This window comes from Amblyomma maculatum, chromosome 4, assembly GCF_055883805.1.
Source record: "Amblyomma maculatum isolate TAMU_Amacu chromosome 4, ASM5588380v1, whole genome shotgun sequence".
In the NCBI taxonomy this organism is placed as follows: domain Eukaryota; kingdom Metazoa; phylum Arthropoda; class Arachnida; order Ixodida; family Ixodidae; genus Amblyomma; species Amblyomma maculatum.
Window position 1 is genome coordinate 42906508 of NC_139347.1, and position 18467 is coordinate 42924974.

The following is an 18467-nucleotide window of genomic DNA, read 5'->3' on the forward strand; positions in this document are numbered from 1 at the left end:
AGCTAATTGGCACTAAGTGTGGTAAGAGAACCTAGTAAGAGAGAAGAAACAGTTTCATTTGAAGGTGAAGGAGAAGCATCTTGTTTCAAAACATTGATACTTTTTTTTACTCATTGATTTACGCTCTTACCCTCTGGCAGGAACTCTGTTGTGGGAGGCATGGTGTTGACCTGACATCTCTGGATCACATACCAGGAGGAAAGATTGAGAAGTACCTGGGCAACCTCGATTTTTTTTTCATCCGTGAGGGCACTAGCATACGAGAGGTATGGAGGCAGCTTCAACGAAGGGGCTTACCATCTGCTTCTGCATGATTTGCAGAATTTGCCTTTTATATGCCTTTGTTGGTAACTGCTTTCCTTGCATGTTGTTAGGTGGAAACCAATGTATCCAGTTTTGGTACAGCGACAGCTTGACATAATTGATACCACTGCACTTACTCTAGAACACTTTAAAATATGTTAGCTACTCTTACTAAAAGCAGAGTTAATTCTGAAACTGCATAAGAAACTGCTGGGGGACTTTGGCCGAAAATATTTGTTACAGAAACACACGCATAGAGTGTTTGAAGTATATTCAGTTGTGATAGGAATGTTCGAGGTAGAAAGCTGTGATGCAGCAACTTCATTTTGGTTGTTATTTGCTGACAAATATCTGTATTCCGGTTCACTGTTACACAAGCATGCCTCAGAATTCATCTGCTGTGGCAGCATTTGGTGGCTAGCCATAATTTGATGCATAATTTCCACATCCAGTGCATCACTGTGACATGAGTGCAGTGACATAATGGTTTCCAGGCCATGGAAGTTGCAGTATTGTATTTAGTGGGCTTTAAACCCAAAGAAGTTCATTGCATAGGAAAACAAATGTTGCTGTGGCCTGTAGCAGACCTGGCAATGGGTAGCACTGTCTCAAGATTTTGGAGGAAGCAATTGCTGCACTGGTGCTGAATGCAGAAAGTGTTCTTACTGCACGTCAGGGAACCCTTCATCACATGCAAATTTCCCTGTTTACGAATACTTTTAGCACCTTTTTGGTAAATTTCGCTTTAAGTCCCACTGTGCTGCTGTTGCTTCTGCCACAGCAGGCTATCCTAAATGGTGCAGCTTTTGTAGATACTTAAAAATAAATGGCTGTAGGTGGAAACCCTGATTTTAGAGGTGCAATTAATTTAAAAAGTGGCATGATGATGGTGGTGGGGCAGTGAGGACTGCATGCACTATGTCCGCCCCAGGAAGAATACTATCGGCATCAAATGAAATTCGAACAGCAGGGCACGTGGAAAAAGGTCCAGCTGAGGCAGTCAATGTGTCGTCATCAGAGATAGGTGACTGTTTTGCAAAACAGTCCCAAAGCAGAAGAGTGCACCTGTATCCAATAATAACAGACAGTCTGCCTCAGCTGGACTTTTTTTCAGAGGATTACAATAAAATGGACCCCAGGCCACGAATCGGTGTCTGGAAACGAAGCCGCTCACGCGTTCGCCCGAGATATCTACCACCGGACGAACCTCGAGCAGGTCGACAACCCAGAACCCGAGGAGAGGTTAAACACCTACCACAAGATCTGTAAATACTACAAACTCAACAAAAAAACATTCTCCCCTCCACATAAAGAGCTACACAATGAAGAGGCCAAATGTCTTCGCAGACTACAGGCCGGAAATTACCCCAACTCAGTATGGCTGCACCACTTAAAAATAGAGGACAGGCAACACGAAAACTGTAAACACTGCGGGCAGAGAAGTGCACTAGACCACATAATCTGGCGATGCCCCTTTTCGCCTGGGGCAATGGCCAACGTTCAAGACATGGAAGCTTGAGAGTCCCTTCTACAAAACGAAAACCGTGAGACCCCAAAAAAAAAGTCATCCACCTGGCGGCCGAGGCCGCGAAGAATCAGTGTATTCTTGTGCACTTCTAGTCGCAGAGTCCCAACCCCCTATTCGGGTCTGTGTACTTGAGTGGGGCAGTAAAGGAACCTCCTATATTGGTGGTAGTAAAGTTTTCTGTCAATCAATCCTCGCGCTCCACTCTTAGGATTTCATTTGATGCCGATGGTACATGCACAGCTAGGGTGGTAAATTAGCTGAATAAATATTGCTTCATGTGTGGCTGTTCCACTTGCAGGAAGGCGGCTTGAATGGGTTTGTGCAAGGTTTTATGACCGAAGTGCTGGCCATAGTGCGAGCACATGTGGCTTCATTGGGTGGCAATGCAGTGGTGGCTTTCCAGATGACTCAGTGCATCCTGCTTCACAACCCTCACAAGAATCAGGTCTGCTGTGTTTCATGATGTCTGTGTTGTGCTTATTCTCACCTTGTTATATGGAGCAAATAGCTTCAAGAGTGGCTACATCTAGTAGCTACTCGCACTGAGTTAAATGGTAGGATCTCAGTGATACACCTTGCCGTAGCGGCTCAGTGGTTATGGTGTCTGACTGCTAACCCCAAGGATGCGGGTTAAGTTCCAACCGTGATGGCCAAGTTCCGATGGAGGCGAAACGCAAAGGGCTTGTGTACTGCACAGTGTCCGGACGCATTAAAGAACCCCAGGTGCTGAAAATTAACCAAAGCCCTCCACTACGACACCTTTCTTAGCCATGGGTTGTTGAGCCCTATAAACCAAGCCAAACCAAACAGATCTCTTGTTTCGTCACTAAATAAAAAAAAAACCGTGTCTGAAGCACGAAAAATGCATTTGCACAGCTTTGTTTTACGGTTGACGAAATTTATTTATGGCCGCATGTTACCAGTCTGTGTTTCTGGTGCAAACTACTCGGCTAAAGTTGTGCACCACCACTCGGTGCTTATGGTGCATACCGTGTAACTGGCATTCGGGACGGTGGCATTGTATGAGCAGCGCACAACGCTTACAATTACGGTCATGGTGTTTGCATTTATATGATGCATAGGGGCATTAGGGAGAGTGTTCAGAACGCCCCCTGCACGTTGTGCGTACTGTGCTTTGGCCGGGGAATTTTGCAAATCATGTCATACTGAATACATTCGTATCAGCTGTAATCGTACAATTGAGATTTTACTGCAGTTTGGCGTTTCAGGGAAAACACTTCTGATACGATGCCTTGTTTTTTTCATTCTTTTGCAAAACCGACATTCCACCGTGACCATGTTCTTGCATAGTAAGCAATTACAAGCCAGTATTTATGTTGTTTGTTTATAACACCAAATCTCAAAAACTACTAATTTGTATCGATGGCTTGATGCAAAAATAAACATTAATGAAACAAATTACTCCAAAATTTGTTAAAATGGCTATTTCAGGAGGTATAGTACATCAACCGATGCTGGGAAGAGAGAAAGAATGTCATACTTTAGAGGTTTGCTCTAGGGGTTGAGGTATTTCTACCTGAATGAGCACTGCCATTTTGCTTCATTGTTTTTGTATTGTTGATGCAATTTCCTTTTTCTTGCAGGGACAGTGCTTAATAAATGTGGCTGGTGATGCTGTGCTTATCCACTACCACTCACAACTACCTGATGCAGAGCTGTCTGAAAACTCATTGTCACCTTGTTGAAATAATAAAACATCCAACCAATTCGTTTGTGCATTGTGTTAAGTGCCAATAAGTAGAAGACACTGAGACAAATTTACTGCCTGACCTGGAGTATAAATATGGTAAAATGAGTGTGTGAGAATATATATACTCACTGGTAGATTTTGTTCTCGAGGTCAGTAATGCGTACTGGTGCAACAGCTCACAGGTGGCTACCGGTGTTACTGATAAGGCTGCTTTGGATTGTAGGAACAGGCTAGATTAGACATGTACAAAGGGTTCCACGCTATGGCTCTCACGTTTAAACCACAGCAGCATAGTATCACGTGCAGGTAGCGACATGTTTGAGATGGCCACTTGTGTACAAGAATAAAGATATTAGAGAACTGATGAACGTGGTCAATGTTTGGCAGCCTTGCATATATACCAATACTGCCTGCCCTTTCAGGGTTTGTTGAAAGTAATCGCAACTTATTCAGTTGTTATGTCTTCCATCTGTATACTTGTAAATATTTCATTTTTCTTTGCAGTTATAGTGGGGAGCTGTAAAGAAAACTGGACACAAAAATTGCATATAAGAAAACTTGCGCATAATGCAAAATTGTGTGTAAAGGAATCAGCATGGTATGTTTCAAAAGATGACTGTGTGTGTTTTTATATTTTTTCACACTGTATTGGCAAGTTGAGTGTGCTTGGCAATAATTATAGGAAAGAAGGAAAATTTCAACACACTCGTTTGTTTGTGGAGTTAGTAGTGTTATTGAAAAAATGTTCCAGCATGATTGCTAAATTTTAAAGGGTTGTGTGATTAACATAGAATGACAACCATAGATATGTGGATGATACCACTTTAATGGCAGAAAGTGAAGTGGAACTCGAGACTTCTGATGCCCGTGAAAGAAGAGAGTGAGAAGTTTGGGCTTAAACTGAACATTAAAAAGACAAAGATCATGACGTCTTGCTCTATCAAGGGAACATACACGGACGAGAAGTGGAAGCCGTGACAGATTTTCTCTTCTTGGGCTCCAAGATTACCCCAGAAGGTGACTGCAGCCATGAAATTAGGAGACGCCTGCATCTGAGAAAGAGCCATGACTAGCCTTGACCGCCTAGTAAAGAGCAGAGGCATCAGACTGCCAACCAAGATCCGTATAACTTGTGCTATGGTCTTTCTAGTTGTGATGTATGGATGCGAGAGTTGGACTATGAAGAAGGCTGACCGCTGAAGAATTGATGCTTTTGAATTGTGATGCTGGCGGAGACTCTTGAGAGTTCCTTGGACTGCCAGAAGATCAAATCAGTCGATATTGTCGACCTCAAACCCTGACTGCTCATCAGAAAGTCAAATTCTAAAGTTAAAGCTCAGCTACTTTGGTCATCTGACGAGAAGAGAGGAGTTGCTGGAGAAAAATTTGGTGCTGGGAAAGATTGAGGGTCACAGGAGAAGGGGTAGGCAGCGAATGTAATGGTTGGATGGCATCCTCGAGGCACTGCAGATGAAGCTATGTGATATTAGGAAGACTGGGAGACTGGAAAGCTTGGCGTGATATGGTCCATAGGGTAACGAAGAGTCGGACATGACTGATCAACTGAGCTGAACTGAACTGACAAGCCGGAAGAAATTTAAGAAATGCAGTTAAGCTCAGCTACTTTGGTCATCTGATGAGAAGAGAGGAGTCGCTGGGGAAAGATTTGATGCTGGGAAAGATTGAGGGTCACAGGAGAAGGGGTAAGCAGCGAATGCAATGGTTGGATGGCATCCTCGAGGCGCTGCAGATGACGCTATGTAATATTAGGAAGACTGGGAGACCGGAAAGCTTGGCGTGATATGGTCCATAGGGTAACGAAGAGTCGGACACGACTGAACAACTGAGCTGAACTGAACTGACAAGCCGAAAGAAATTTAAGACAGTCAGTTAATCTAAAAGGGTACCTAAAGAAAAAATAAAGAATATCTGCATACTCTGATGGAATAAACTTTGTGAACCTAAATATATTGATGCAAAAGTTTCTTGTTTCATGAATGGCATCACCAGTGTATGTCGGCAGTGTGTATGAACAGAGCATGTCTGCATGAATTGTCATAATTCATTACATGGAATTAATATAGTAATTAAGCAAATGTGATTAGTAGCAATAATCAAATAATTAAAATGTTTATTTAAATGATTAATTCACTAATTGAAAGGATTACTAGAATTGGTTATTAGACATTCATGGGTCATTCCACCATTCAGGTGAATTGGTTAATATTATTCAGCAAATAATTTTATTTGTTGAATAATTTCATTATTCTTTATTCATACAATACCCGCAGTGCCACTAGGGCATTACAGCGGGGGGCCCAAAACATCATAAAACAAATCCAGTTTTGCGGCAAACTACATCCTCTGGCAATGCGTTCCAATCATTTATGGTACGCGGAAAAAATGAATACTTAAACAAATCAGTACGGCATTGGTATGCTTGAAGCTTCAATTTATGGTCATTTCGAGAAGAAACATAATGTGGTTGCTGTAAATAATTTGAAACAGTGATTCCAATTTTATTGTGAAAAATGCAAATTTTTTTCGCCGTTCATTTAAAGGGCACCAGCCCTTTAAATGAACTGAAATGAAATGAATATAATTAGTCAATACTTTGAAATAATAGGTCATTATTTGGGTAAATTAGATTATTTAGTCAAATTATAAGAGATTGGTTAATAATTGAATTTGTCAATTAGAAATTGATGGGTCATATTATTTAGGTGAATTAGATGATTACTTGTTTAGTAAATTATTAAGCAACATGATTGGCCACAGTAAGAGAAATGCTTTCACATTAATGCACTTTAGTACAACCCTGGGATTTTGGTTGGATAAGCTGGGGCCCGATCCTCGATATTCGCCTTCCCCTGGCGGCGCCATATTGTCTTTCTGATTGGCTCTGAAAAGAGTCACGTGCTTCAAACTTGTGGCGCGAAACCATCAGTTGAGGCAAGCACTTTTAGCGGTTACGTCAAAATGACGTAGCCGTGAAAATTGATTTCAACCGGAGCTATCCTTGTTGCCTGGATGACAAATACGAATGATTTTGGAGTGGAAGCAAAGTTACTGATGGTGGTTTGGAGAACACTTACGCTCGATTAACCAATGTGATGAAAATAATGGCATACTGGGAAGGAGCGGATGCTCAAATTTGATTGGCTGGAGCTATGTCACGTGAAACACGTGATACGCAGGCATATTTAGATTACGTCAAATTGACGCGTCATGACGTAACTGATGTGCCGCCATTACCGAAAATGCTGACGTTTGGCCGCCATAATTTCGCCGAGTGGCGAGGTGCCCGAATTATGCTAATGAGACTATGGCGACAGGCAAGCTGATTTATGCAGCCGTTAGCCTACCGTAGTTTCTTAGCTTGTTATTAAAAGTAAAAGGATAACTTTATATACACCTTGCATGGCTTTTAAACGCAATAGAAAGGCAAATAATGAGCGCGTATGAAATAAAGGACGCTTGAGACAATCTGTAATGGGGGCAGAAGCTTGCGGCCGCGTGACGGCGCTAACTGCTTTCTTATTTCAAACCCTTTCTTCCCATGGTAAGAAATCATTGGTCTGTGCGGTTATGATAACCCAGCAATGGCGGCGGCCATGGAGGGAGGCATGAAGGGAGGTACGCTTTCATTATAGTGAACTAGAATATATATTCTAGTTCACTATAGCTTACATGGAGGAAAGAAAGAACTTGTACGCTTATGAGTGGTCTTCGTGCCGTTCGTCGTCTGCAAGTAGTGATCGAGGATTTGCTGCAGCACAGCAATGCTGTCAAATTGTCTTGAAAGATAGCTCGTCAGTACAGTCAGATCAATCATCTGACGAGGAGTGTAGTGTGGCGGCTTTGCAAGCTCCGAGGCGAGAATTGTCCTGCGCTCGGAATGTTGAACTGTTGAGCTACTGGTGCTTCGGGTGTGATCGCCAGTGGTGAACGCCTCTGATGTTGGATGGCACGAAATGTATTCGTTCGGCCGAGCGACAAGCTCCCGGAATGTGTCGGGCTTCTCGATGGGTGTCGACCAGCAGGGCAACGCAGTCAATCTGCTGGAAATGGTACAGCACGTCGAGCATCACAGAGGTAAGTGCAATAAGAAAACCTGTAAAGGTGACTGTTCATACAGCGTCATTCGCATTCAAGTTGTACGCAGGCGGGAAATGACTGAAGATTAAAGGAATACTCACAGGACGCATGCGGCGAATCCGATATTTTTAATCAGCACTTTGCGTTGCTTTTAGCTGCATATTTCTACGACGCATTATAATTTTCTTCAACTTCTCTACACTGCACGAACTTAAAAAAAAAAAAAAAAAAAAAAAAAAAAAAAAAAAACTGAGTGTGCTTGTAGTTGTCAAGATTTCTTGGTTAATGGTTTCGACGACCGAGGAAGGAAAAACAAGTGAAATCGCCTGATATAAGTCGTTCCCTTAATTGCAAAAAAAGAAAGAAAAAGTTAGCCACAATACAATTTCCGCCACCAAGCCGTCTTTACCTGTTACGGAAATGGTTCACTTAGGTTTAGGTTTTGCACTGACCATTTCTTGCATTCATAGATTACACTTTACCGCAGCCTAGCTTGTAGCTTTGATGATTTTGAATGTTCCTGTGCCATGCGTGTTTGATATTTTATTTGCATATAATTTAGGCACTAAACATTTGCAGGTGATCGTGTGGACCTTGTGCAGCCGTTGCAGCACTTCCAATCCGAGTCATCATGTGGTCGAGAAGTCCTGGGGCCATATTCAACATCATTAACCTCTCTGCTAGGCTTGTATAATCTGGGAGGCCACGCCTTGTCCCTGGACGGCCACATCAGATGTGAAGTGCTATGCAGATGGACAGCTCTTTTTGAAGATCGTTACAGCTTGTAGTGTGTGCAGATCACATGACATTGACGCCACCTGCAAATGGTAATCGCAGCAGGAACATCAACAAGTACAAGGAAGAGGACGTGCAACATTTATATTAACTCGGACAGGAACAACTTGATCACCTGCACTTGAGATTTTCACTCGCTGTCATGATTTTGATATATGCCACAAGTGATCAATGTGCACATTCTTACTGCTTCATGTTCGATAGCATACTGCTGAAAAGCCGTCCAAGTCTTAATTTTTTCTGTGGTTTTGAGATATAACCATCTCTTTGGTGTACATTTTGTTGATAGCATGTGCAAGAACCAAGTTCAGCTTTGGGGTGGCGCAGTGGTTACGGCGCTCGACTATTGTTCCCAAAGACGCGGGATCGAATCCCGGCCTCGGCGGCCGCTTTTCGATGGAGGTGAAAAGCAAGGCGCCCATGTGCTGTGCGATGTTAGTGCACATTAGTGCGATGTTAGAACCCCAGGTGGTCGAAATTTCCGGAGCCCTCCACTACGACGTCTCTCATAGTCTGAGTCGCTTTGGGACGTTAAACCCCACAAACCAAACCAAACCTTTCCTTGGTGCTATAATTTTTTGTCTACCATCTGTAGACATACTGAGTGTATTCTACAAGTGCTGTGGCCCTTGCTGAGAGCTGTCATTCTTTGTTGTATACTTTGCTTTTTTGTGTTCTGCTTAAACTCAGTGTGCATTTTATTAAGTGCTTCATGTCAATGAAACACAGGAAGGTACAAAAACGTTCTCCTTCTACCTCCAGAAGTGCCATTCTGAGTAGGACATGCGGGCAGCAACAGTTCACAATTCACTTTGGTGTTTGTGGCAAGCAGGCAGCCTGCGATGTACTACTTCAGTGAGAATATTTGACATACGTGCACCCTGGTGGATGTGTCTGCAGTCGTTTACCATAGCAGAGTCCATTTCGTTACACCTATCTTGTGTGCTACTAGGGTGAAATGTGAGGTGCCCACTGTGTTTTTCCACAAACTGCAGAGTGAAGCGAGCTGTGCTTCTTTGTATTTGGTTGCCTTTATGCTTGTTTTCTATTGCTTCCTTCATATGCTGAATGTAGATGAACAGCAATCAACTAGTTTTCCCAAGGATAATTTGTGCATCTATTTGGTGGTCATTGTCTTTCATTGTTGTATGCACGGAAAATGAGGCCCCCGCCAACTTGTCAACCCATTTTGGCAATTTTAGATTCCACTTTTGCAAAATTTGCCAGTTTCATTTTGCACTGCAATTACTGATGCTTTGTAGTGATGTTAATCAAGATCCCAGATAACCTGTTTAACCTCTGCATCATTTGTGTGGCTCGGCGATCAATGAACATTTTTGTATTCTTCAGTTTTTTCACAAAGGCAACTATTGACTTCTCTGTTTTGTAACTAGGTGATATTGATGTGCATGTGCACCCACTGGCAAAAGTTCTTGAAGGTGGCTTCGCAGGGGAAAGAATGCATTCATTTGTGTACGGGATAAATTGCTTGACATTTCATGTTTCACTATATAACTCATAGTCACAATAATGATGCACAAGCGCAGGAGTGAAATAAAAACTTTTTGATAAGATTGTCCTTCATAAATTTTTGACTGCAGCTCTACAAAATGCTTTGCTCCTTTTGTGCATTGCTACATATCTTGTTCCATAAAATACCTCCCTCCATGATAGCGCTGTATGTAGTCCTTCCATACCTCTATTATGAGGCTGCTATCTGGGCCATTTGCTTCTTGACACATTCTTGCTGCTGCCACATGCCCTCCGGCACTCACATATGTTAAAAGAGGGTTGGTAAAGCTCACATATTCATGCTCTAAGCCACTGGAGACTGGCTTCATCACTCGAGATGTTTATCGAATGATTGCAGCTGTGTATAACTGCTTCATTACTTTTTTTCTGTTAGTTGCTTTTGTAGCCTTCATTGTTCTTTGTGAGCTTTAAATTGAGAATTTTAAGGAAGGGGCACAAATTTTATGCCAATCACTTTCATTTCATTTATGTAGAAGCACTTTCAAGGAAACTTGTGTTTCATCATCACTTTTCAACATTTTGTACCATTGTGCTAGTACTGAGTTGTATAACTTTTTGCTCTCATAAGTGACAGCTGCGCTAGTTTCACTTACACCTATCCTATTGTCGCATGTGTTTTCTATGTTATCTAGTATCCCTATGCTTTCCTATTATATCAGCTTCAGCAATCCTCTCTGCATTTAACCCTCAGAATGTGCTGCATATTTTGCACGTCTGCTATGTGTACAGCCTAAATTGAACACCACAATATATTCTTAAGATTGCATTCAAAAGATAACTTCCTGAAGGTACAATCCTATTGAACACAGTAGACGTCATACTATCCATAAGTGAGCCATTCTTTTTCGTGATGTATTGAAGAATTTGTGAACAAAGCGATTTCATTTTATCTTGACCACATTCATCTGTTGTTTCTGTGGTACAGCCTCTGCCACAGCTGCATCTATAACTCGGCTGTTGACACTGTGGTCAAATGTCTTGCGAGCCAGCAGAGTCTAATGTAGCGTTGATGTTCAGCTATTGGCTTCTTGCTTTTTTTTTTTTTTGATGCAGCAACGTTAAAGCCTCTTTTCTGCACAAAACGCGACGTTGTGAGTGGAAAATCTTGGGCACATTTCAGACAGGTGACATGGCCGAGTACTCAGTGTGATGTCTCTGGCTTCACCTTTGAGATGAATGTGTGAGGTGATAAACCTTGCAGGATCTTTGGGTAATAAGACAGGCAACCCTTAGGCCATGGAAACGCATCCGTACAGCTTGGTTAGAGTGGGCTTTATAGGTATCTAGACAAGTGGTCTTCCACATAATTGGATAACTTACAGGTATATGCTACTGATATGTATCATAGAATAAATACTAGATGTTAGCAGTAGCAAAGTCGATTCACACGAATGAGAGTCTGCAGACAGGAGCCATAAAAGCTGTTGTGTCATAGGGGTAAATGCTGAGCTTGCGTGTCCCCACAATTGTTTTTAGAGCATGAAGTTTTCAAGTGCTGTGCTGGTTTGCCTGATAGCCGTCACACTGAGTGACTTGCTGAAATAATGCTTAAGGCTTGTCTTCCTGAGCCAAACATTTCTCCTTTTTGGTAGACTGCATAAAGGGAACATTCTAGGTGTGGCAGGCATTTATGCACAGATAAAATCATTCTTACACACACTATAACTACCTTTGCCCTGTCCATAACAGAATCAGGGAATACTTGCTCTGTCCCAGGTGCCGACTACCATTTAAATGACGTTGAGTTCCATAATCTTTGATACTGGTAATACTGCGGAACGCATAGCATCCCTTGACTGCAGTTGCAGCCTAGTGGTTTGAGCATTTGGGGACCAATCCTCAGTGGTGTTGGGTACTCATTGGTAAAACAGTGGGTGCTTGCTTTGCTGGTGCTATCTTGGGCCAAACACTTGGAGAATGGGCTTTTGACCCTATCTTGTGTTCCCTTGCTTTGTATAACTAATTTCTCTTCTTTGGTCTCCAAGGCCGTGCCACCTTTCAGATATGGCGATGAGCTGTACAAGTACAACAATACTGTAATTACTTGAATGTGTGACAGCCTTTCATTTTAGGCTGTGTATTGTAGAGTGTGCAGTGCTGTAAATAAATTTTGTATTGTTTTGTATATTGTAATTTTCAGTTTTCTTATAAGCAAGGCTTCATGTCAGGTGCATGTAAAAAAAAATGCCAAAAAGTACCGAAAGCAAATGATACACCAATTGTTAGTCAACGACGAGCTGTTTAAAGCTACAGGGAATGTGTTACGTGAGTAGCAGGTCTCTTAAAGTGTGCATGTTTTACCAAAATAAAGGACAGAAGCTATACTGCAACCTGTTGGAAGAACCATGCATACAAGACGCACTAGCTGCAAATCATACGCTCATTTAAATCACGTTTAGTTTTCCAATGATATGCAATCAGAATGTCGAAAAAGTAAATTTCATGCTTTATTCCCATATTTATGCCCGTATTCAGGTGAGGTTCATTTGAGCATGTTTTTGAGTCAGAGTGTAGAGAGTGGATGTTAGACAGTTGCACGTTGGACATTATGCATTGCTGGAAGAGCACACAGGGGATGGCACAGCCAATACAAATCATACAGTATTATCACCTGGCATTAATGAACCTTTGCCAAAAAATCCAGAACACCACCCTGATGTGCTGCAGGCCACATTGCTGCAGGCCTTGCAATTCATGCCTCTTTTTGTCGAATATTGTTCCTGTGCATGCTTCTGTTTTTCTTTTTTGTTGCTGTTACTTTTTTACTTACGGTGTCTTTAAAGTCACGCTTGCTTTCCCCTTTGGCTCCCTTGCTTCACTCAGAAACAGGTTCGGGCTTTGTGTATATAGCATGTGCACTGGTTAATGTGTGCATGAATGCTACATTCAATTGACAATTGCTTCAAGAAAATGGTTTCCGTACTGCATCTAGCTCATTGTAATTAGGCATCATATATCATATTCACTCTTCATGTCTGTTCCTTCACTTCCTGATCGTCAAATAGTATATGTGAAGGCATATCTCTAGCCGACCTCATCACCCTTCTCTCCTCTGAGGAATCATGCTGCACTGAAAGAAAGTGCCGGATGCTATTGCAAGTGCAAAACTGGTAAACAGTAGCAAAGGAACTAGGCTGTACCTGACAAATTTTGTTTCTCTTGTGACATTGTGGTGTGATGTGCACCTGCATCAGACGAGCAGTGTTGCTACTTTTATAAAATGTTTTTATGCAACATGCTCAGAAACCAAGCAGAATAATACCGACAGCTTTTTTTTTTTTATTATTATTATTTTAACGAGGCATCTGCCACAACAGAGTGACACACTCTGCATGCGGTGAAATGTGCATACAGCGTGCTATGTCTAATTCAGGGCACATTAAATGCCATCAGCGTGAAAGCTAACCTGTTGCTGCCAGTGGGCATCTGGATACACTTTTCATTGCATTTTCATTGCTGCCAGAAAATCTTATCTGCTTATTTTTGCGGCTGCGTGAAAACGTCCCCGCCTCGATGGCTCAGTAATGATTATAGACGCTCGGCTCTCTGACCCGCAATATGTGCGTAGCCCAGCTACGACGATCGCATTTCGATGGAATTAACACGCTAAAGGTGGTCCGATGTCAGCGCATGCTAAGATCGCCAGATATATGGCCTAATCGAGCTCTCCACTATGCGTGTTTTCACTACGCCGCTCCAGTCGGGCCGATATCCGCACGCTACGCCACAGAAGCCGACACGTATACCCGGCCGTAGCAGACTTGCTAACATGATGGAAACGGTGGGCTGCCGCAGGCAGTTTCCAACGACAGTGATACCCTGAGAAGGCCAGCGTTGTCGTCGGATAGGTGCGTCTCTTCTCTAGAGGCAACTGCAGCCCGAAAATCTGTTGGGCGCTTCCAATTCTCAGTCGTAAACAAATTCTTTAATCCTGATACTCGCCGATTTCTCTGCGCGACTAAGTCCATAAATGAAACACGGACAGCTAGCAACATGCAGGCATCTCAAGTGAGGCATCGCTCACACTTGACGACCGGCTGTTTGTGGGGTTTGCGTCGAGTACCGCCGTTCGCTCAGCCTAGCTGCTGGTGGACGTCCGACAGCGTGTGTACTATGATGCACTGTGGTCGCAACTACCGTTACTATAATAGTACAGTACAGCCGCAATGTATACGTAAGTATCTCACTATCTCCTCAGCCTTGCCCTGCCGCGCGACGCGTGTATGCAGCGTAAACACTGTTCGCACCGACCCTTCAGCTTCTTGGCATCGCAGCGTTGGCATTTTTGTAATCGGCGCCAAGTAGCAGACGACGGCGTTATTTTTTGTAACTTTTTTTCTTGTTTTTTAAATTTCGTCATCAATTTCTGTTTATACGCGTTTTAGCGCCGCCCCAATATTTACGTCACGGGTACGTCACAACATGGCCGAAAAGGCGAATATCGAGGATCGGGCCCCTGGTCGTCCATCATAAAGGAAGAATATATGCAAAACAAGAAGTTTGATGAGAATATCAGAAGAAAATTTTTGCAATTGAATGAGTTGCTAACCTGTGTCTGATCTGCTTACTTTCTTGTTCATGTGTTTTTTTTTTATGCCACTTATTATTTAACGATGCTTGTATTCAGTTCGAAAGAAAAGAGATTAGAGGCGCCCCTCGTGGTTGCTTTGGCAAATGCTACCATCTCGCTTTTGGCGCTCCTCGTTGTGCTCGCATCCGAGCTCGTAGTTGGCCATCGGAAAATGGCTTTAAACAGCTGATGAGAATATGACAGCTAAGATATTCATTGATCTTGCAACGCAACCTTTCGTCGCTGACTTGGTATTCCCAAATGGAATACCCAAAGGTAAATTTTTGGGCCAGCGTACGCACTGTTTGTGGTTGATCCCCGCTCCTGTAGGCCTACTCAGTCCCAAAGTCGTAAGTCGAAACCATTCAGCCACCGTGGTTGAAGCACAGCGCTAACGTCGCTGGGTCGCTGTGATATGCTCCCGACGTTAACACGAGAGGCGCAATTTCCAAAATTCTGTTTGTCTCGACATCTCGTGGTATGTGTTTATGAATGGTTGAGAGCACTGGGGCATAGCTGCGCATTGCTCATGCACTTGCATGAAGTTGCATGCGTTGCTTGTTTTGCAGTGTGCTCGATTAAAGTGTACACGATCACTAAGCAAACAAAATTATTTCAGGTGGTTATGTGACGCTTTTCGTTGGATGCTGCCAAAGGGTGAGGCAATTCATATAATGTTTGGTGCAGCATGAGCTTTAAGAGCAATTTTTATTTTGCACTATATATTCTTTCTGCTGCAGACTCCACAGCCCGGAAACCAAGTTGACTTCGTAGCACTGCAGAAAGGTAACTGCCCGCTCTTTGCTTACGAGCATGCGAAAGTGTATACAAGTGAAGGAGCTGTACCGTCGAGAGTTGTGTTCATATGGGAGGGTGAGATCAGAAGCCATCCTTCCAGGACTTTTTAATTTTGAGTCGGACACTCTATCCCTGTGCCATGCGGGTACGTTCGTACAATGTGGTTGACCGGGGCTTTATATTGATGTTGGGTGGCCTCTCACATAATGTGGTTGCTTACGACTGTATGCTAAAGTGTGTGTGTGAGATATTAGAGGAGCAAATTAAGGAATTAATAATTAGACGAGTAACAAAGACCTTGTACACAAACGAGGAGTCACAAGAAGAGCTAGTTAACAGGGGCCATTTAGTACCTGCCATGGGAATGTCGTCAGCATATCTGTTAACGGAATTCTCATTGAGGTCATGCGTGTTACTTATCGGTCATAGGCTTATTGCTGCAGGTGATTCTTCCGATGAATGTTCACTCGATTGCTGTTTCTCATTTCTCGGTACAGATTCCAGTTCAGCCATACCAGTCGTGAGAAAGACATGTCACAACCAGACCTACACTGTTAGTACATGCACAGCATCTTTTTTGTATGTACGGTATGGTATTGGGATAACAAGCTACCTAAATAAGTAAATAAAAGCTTAAAAATAACTTGGTTTGTTGGTGTTTGTTGAATAGCTTTGGCTTTTACTAGCAAATAACACAAAAGATGATGAGAGTTTTCAGTGGTCAAATTGCTAAATTTAACTTTTGTAGTATGTAGAGCTGTGTCCTGTCAAAACTGTTTTCCTTGTACTTTTTTTTTATTGTAGTTGCCATGTGGAAAATGTTTTGTGTCTGTATGAAAGAGTGCCTTTGCCTCTTGTGTGCTTCAGGAATTCTGTGATGGCAAGATCTATGTGCGAAATGGACCTTCTGGCAATGGTGAGCTATTGATGTTGCTTCACTTATACAGGGGTGGAAATGCTGCTCCATTCTGCTCCAAACTGCTTTCCCTGCTCCATCCTGCTCCAAGAAGCAATATTGCTCCAGAATTGCACCAAACTGGCTGCCTCCATGTGCTGCCATCAAATTTAGCACAACGCGGGAACATTTCACCGCATCGGGGGCAAAGATATCACTCTTCTTGCACTGGGTTTAATAGAAATAAAATTTTTGTAAGCAAGGGGAGCATAGAGCATAATAAATTTTTGTTCGCAAGTAAATTTAGTATGAGCCACAATTGATTGACGGGAATTAATTGCGAAAAAAATGCACTGTGCATGTGGCATATAGCACCACCTCTCAGCCTTTTGAATCGTTGCTGAAGAGAGAAGCAAGAGCAGCAAGCGAAGCAGACAGCGCAATCTACTGTGAGCCATTATGAAACTTGTCCGACTGCAAAAACTGCATGAGTTATTCTAATGCTTTCACTGTGAAAACAAGCAGGTACTTCACCATTGAGCCTCTTTGTCAGTGGCAAGCATGTCAGGCCTGTGGCAGACAAAATCATACTTGAAGCGTAACGGGTTGGTACGCCAAAGGTGTCAGTCACTAGGAAGCTTCCCAAGAGTGTTGGAAAGCCACACAGGGCCTATCACCAAGATGTTAGAAATGAGCTCCAGCATTGCTCATGCAAAATAATGATGAAAGAATGATGGCAGGAGGCACTGACGTAAAGAGGCTGAAGAATGAAAAGGCTACCTTTCAGTGCTATCTATCTTTCCTGAATGCACTACTAACTATTTTCCAGGAATTTATCAGCACAGGATAGTATGAAAAAGGATATGCACGAGATAAGAAATCAGAAATGTGCCCATTAATCTGAACTCCAAATCTGTGGCGCTGCTTGAGGGTATCAAAGTGGTAGACTCGACAGATTTCTCAACATTTAAATTTATCAAGTCAAAATAGGTAAACGGTTTAGGTTAGGTTGCTAGTCTGTTCCAAGTTGTTGCAGGTCAGGCTGTGTTATATTATACATCTTCACATGGTTTGACCGTGTGTCTTGTCACAGGTGAGTGCGAAGATGGAAAAACATCTAACTTGCATAAAAGAATCAGGTGGGGAATTGTGTATGTCAGAAAGAGAAATCCACAATAATCAGGCGTTTGACCTTAGTAATGTGCTCCAAAACATCATTCAAATGCTCAAAAACTCTAGTTTTGTCGCCCCAAAGCTGCTCCAAAAAGGCATTAATACTGCTCCCTGGGCTGCACCAAAATGCCTGAGCCTGCTTCCACCCCTGCTCATAACAGTTAAAGTGAAAAGCCAGCCAAAATGTATAGATCTGAGTCCTTGAACTGCCAAAAATTGTGGAAAAAGCAAGTCTGGAAAGATACACAAAACGTGAAAAAAACTACTTGACAACTGATTCAAGGTAAGTAATCTACTTTTGTTAAGTTAATGGATGCTTCGCTAACACACTTATCCCCTCCTTTCGTGATATGATATGCCTCTATAATTTCTTTTGCGTGTTGATTGCACGATGTGCCAAGCACGACAGTTTTATCAAAAATGGGGTGGCATTTACATTTCGAGCAATGTTTAGGCAAATTGTCTTGTGCTGTTGGGGTTAAAGAATTCCTATGTTCAAAGAGGCGGACATTCAAACAACGGCCAGTCTGCCCTATGTAGTATTTTTTACAAGGAGAATATTGTGAATTACCTGCGTTCTGCACTGTACATACCTAGATTTATGGTTAACATAGCAGCAGTGCTCACTTTTTAACACGTCTGCCTTTCTTCTAACCAAACGCGTTTTGTGTATCTTTCCAGACTTGCTTTTTCCACAATTTTTGTCAATTCACCTCCTTTATTTCCAGTCTTTGATAATTTTTTTGTTTTGCACACTATATATTCTGTTAGCATTTCCAATAAAAAATCCTTGAACTGCATTGCAGTAGCTTATTATTGTTGTGCATGCTGTACAGTGTTCGTCAATCCAAGGCCAACTGTTCACGTGTCAGCCACCATTACTGGCCAGTGTTGCTTTTTAAAGCGATAGCGTGAAGGGCCCCATTTGGTAGGAAATCTGCCGTTGTAGGCATTGTGAGTGAAAAATTGCAGGCATGGCTCTGGCAGGTGACATGGTCGAGCACTGACTCTTCGGCGGGTTGTGTTACTTGACAAGACTACTGGATATCACAAAGTTGTGAGG

At 42.6% G+C, this 18467-nt stretch overlaps 3 protein-coding genes across 4 annotated transcripts in view; all 3 read left to right on the plus strand.

Moving 5' to 3' along the window:
- Positions 1-3578, plus strand: part of LOC146190866 (C2 domain-containing protein 5) — a 47012-nt gene extending 43434 nt beyond the window's left edge. The window contains exons 29-31 of the mRNA XM_084601254.1: positions 141-266; positions 2130-2276; positions 3436-3578. Coding sequence (XP_084457380.1) covers positions 141-266; positions 2130-2276; positions 3436-3537 — 375 coding nt within the window. The 3' untranslated portion in view covers positions 3538-3578. The remainder of the gene's footprint in view (positions 1-140; positions 267-2129; positions 2277-3435) is intronic.
- A 2826-nt stretch (positions 3579-6404) lies between these two features.
- Positions 6405-12298, plus strand: LOC146190867 (uncharacterized). Its single transcript, XM_084601255.1, has 2 exons — positions 6405-7637; positions 8220-12298. The coding sequence occupies exons 1-2, from the start codon at positions 7517-7519 to the stop codon at positions 8426-8428; spliced, it is 330 nt and encodes a 109-aa protein (XP_084457381.1). The 5' UTR covers positions 6405-7516; the 3' UTR covers positions 8429-12298.
- Positions 12299-14630: 2332 nt separating this feature from the next.
- Positions 14631-18467, plus strand: part of LOC146190868 (uncharacterized) — a 40948-nt gene continuing 37111 nt past the window's right edge. Inside the window, exons 1-5 of one of the 2 annotated variants that reach the window (XM_084601257.1) lie at positions 14631-14814; positions 15158-15195; positions 15279-15324; positions 15834-15889; positions 16204-16252. In XM_084601257.1, the coding sequence (XP_084457383.1) occupies positions 14736-14814; positions 15158-15195; positions 15279-15324; positions 15834-15889; positions 16204-16252 (268 nt within the window). In that variant the 5' untranslated portion in view covers positions 14631-14735. The remainder of the gene's footprint in view (positions 14815-15157; positions 15196-15278; positions 15325-15833; positions 15890-16203; positions 16253-18467) is intronic. The other variant, XM_084601256.1, reaches the window with a different exon arrangement.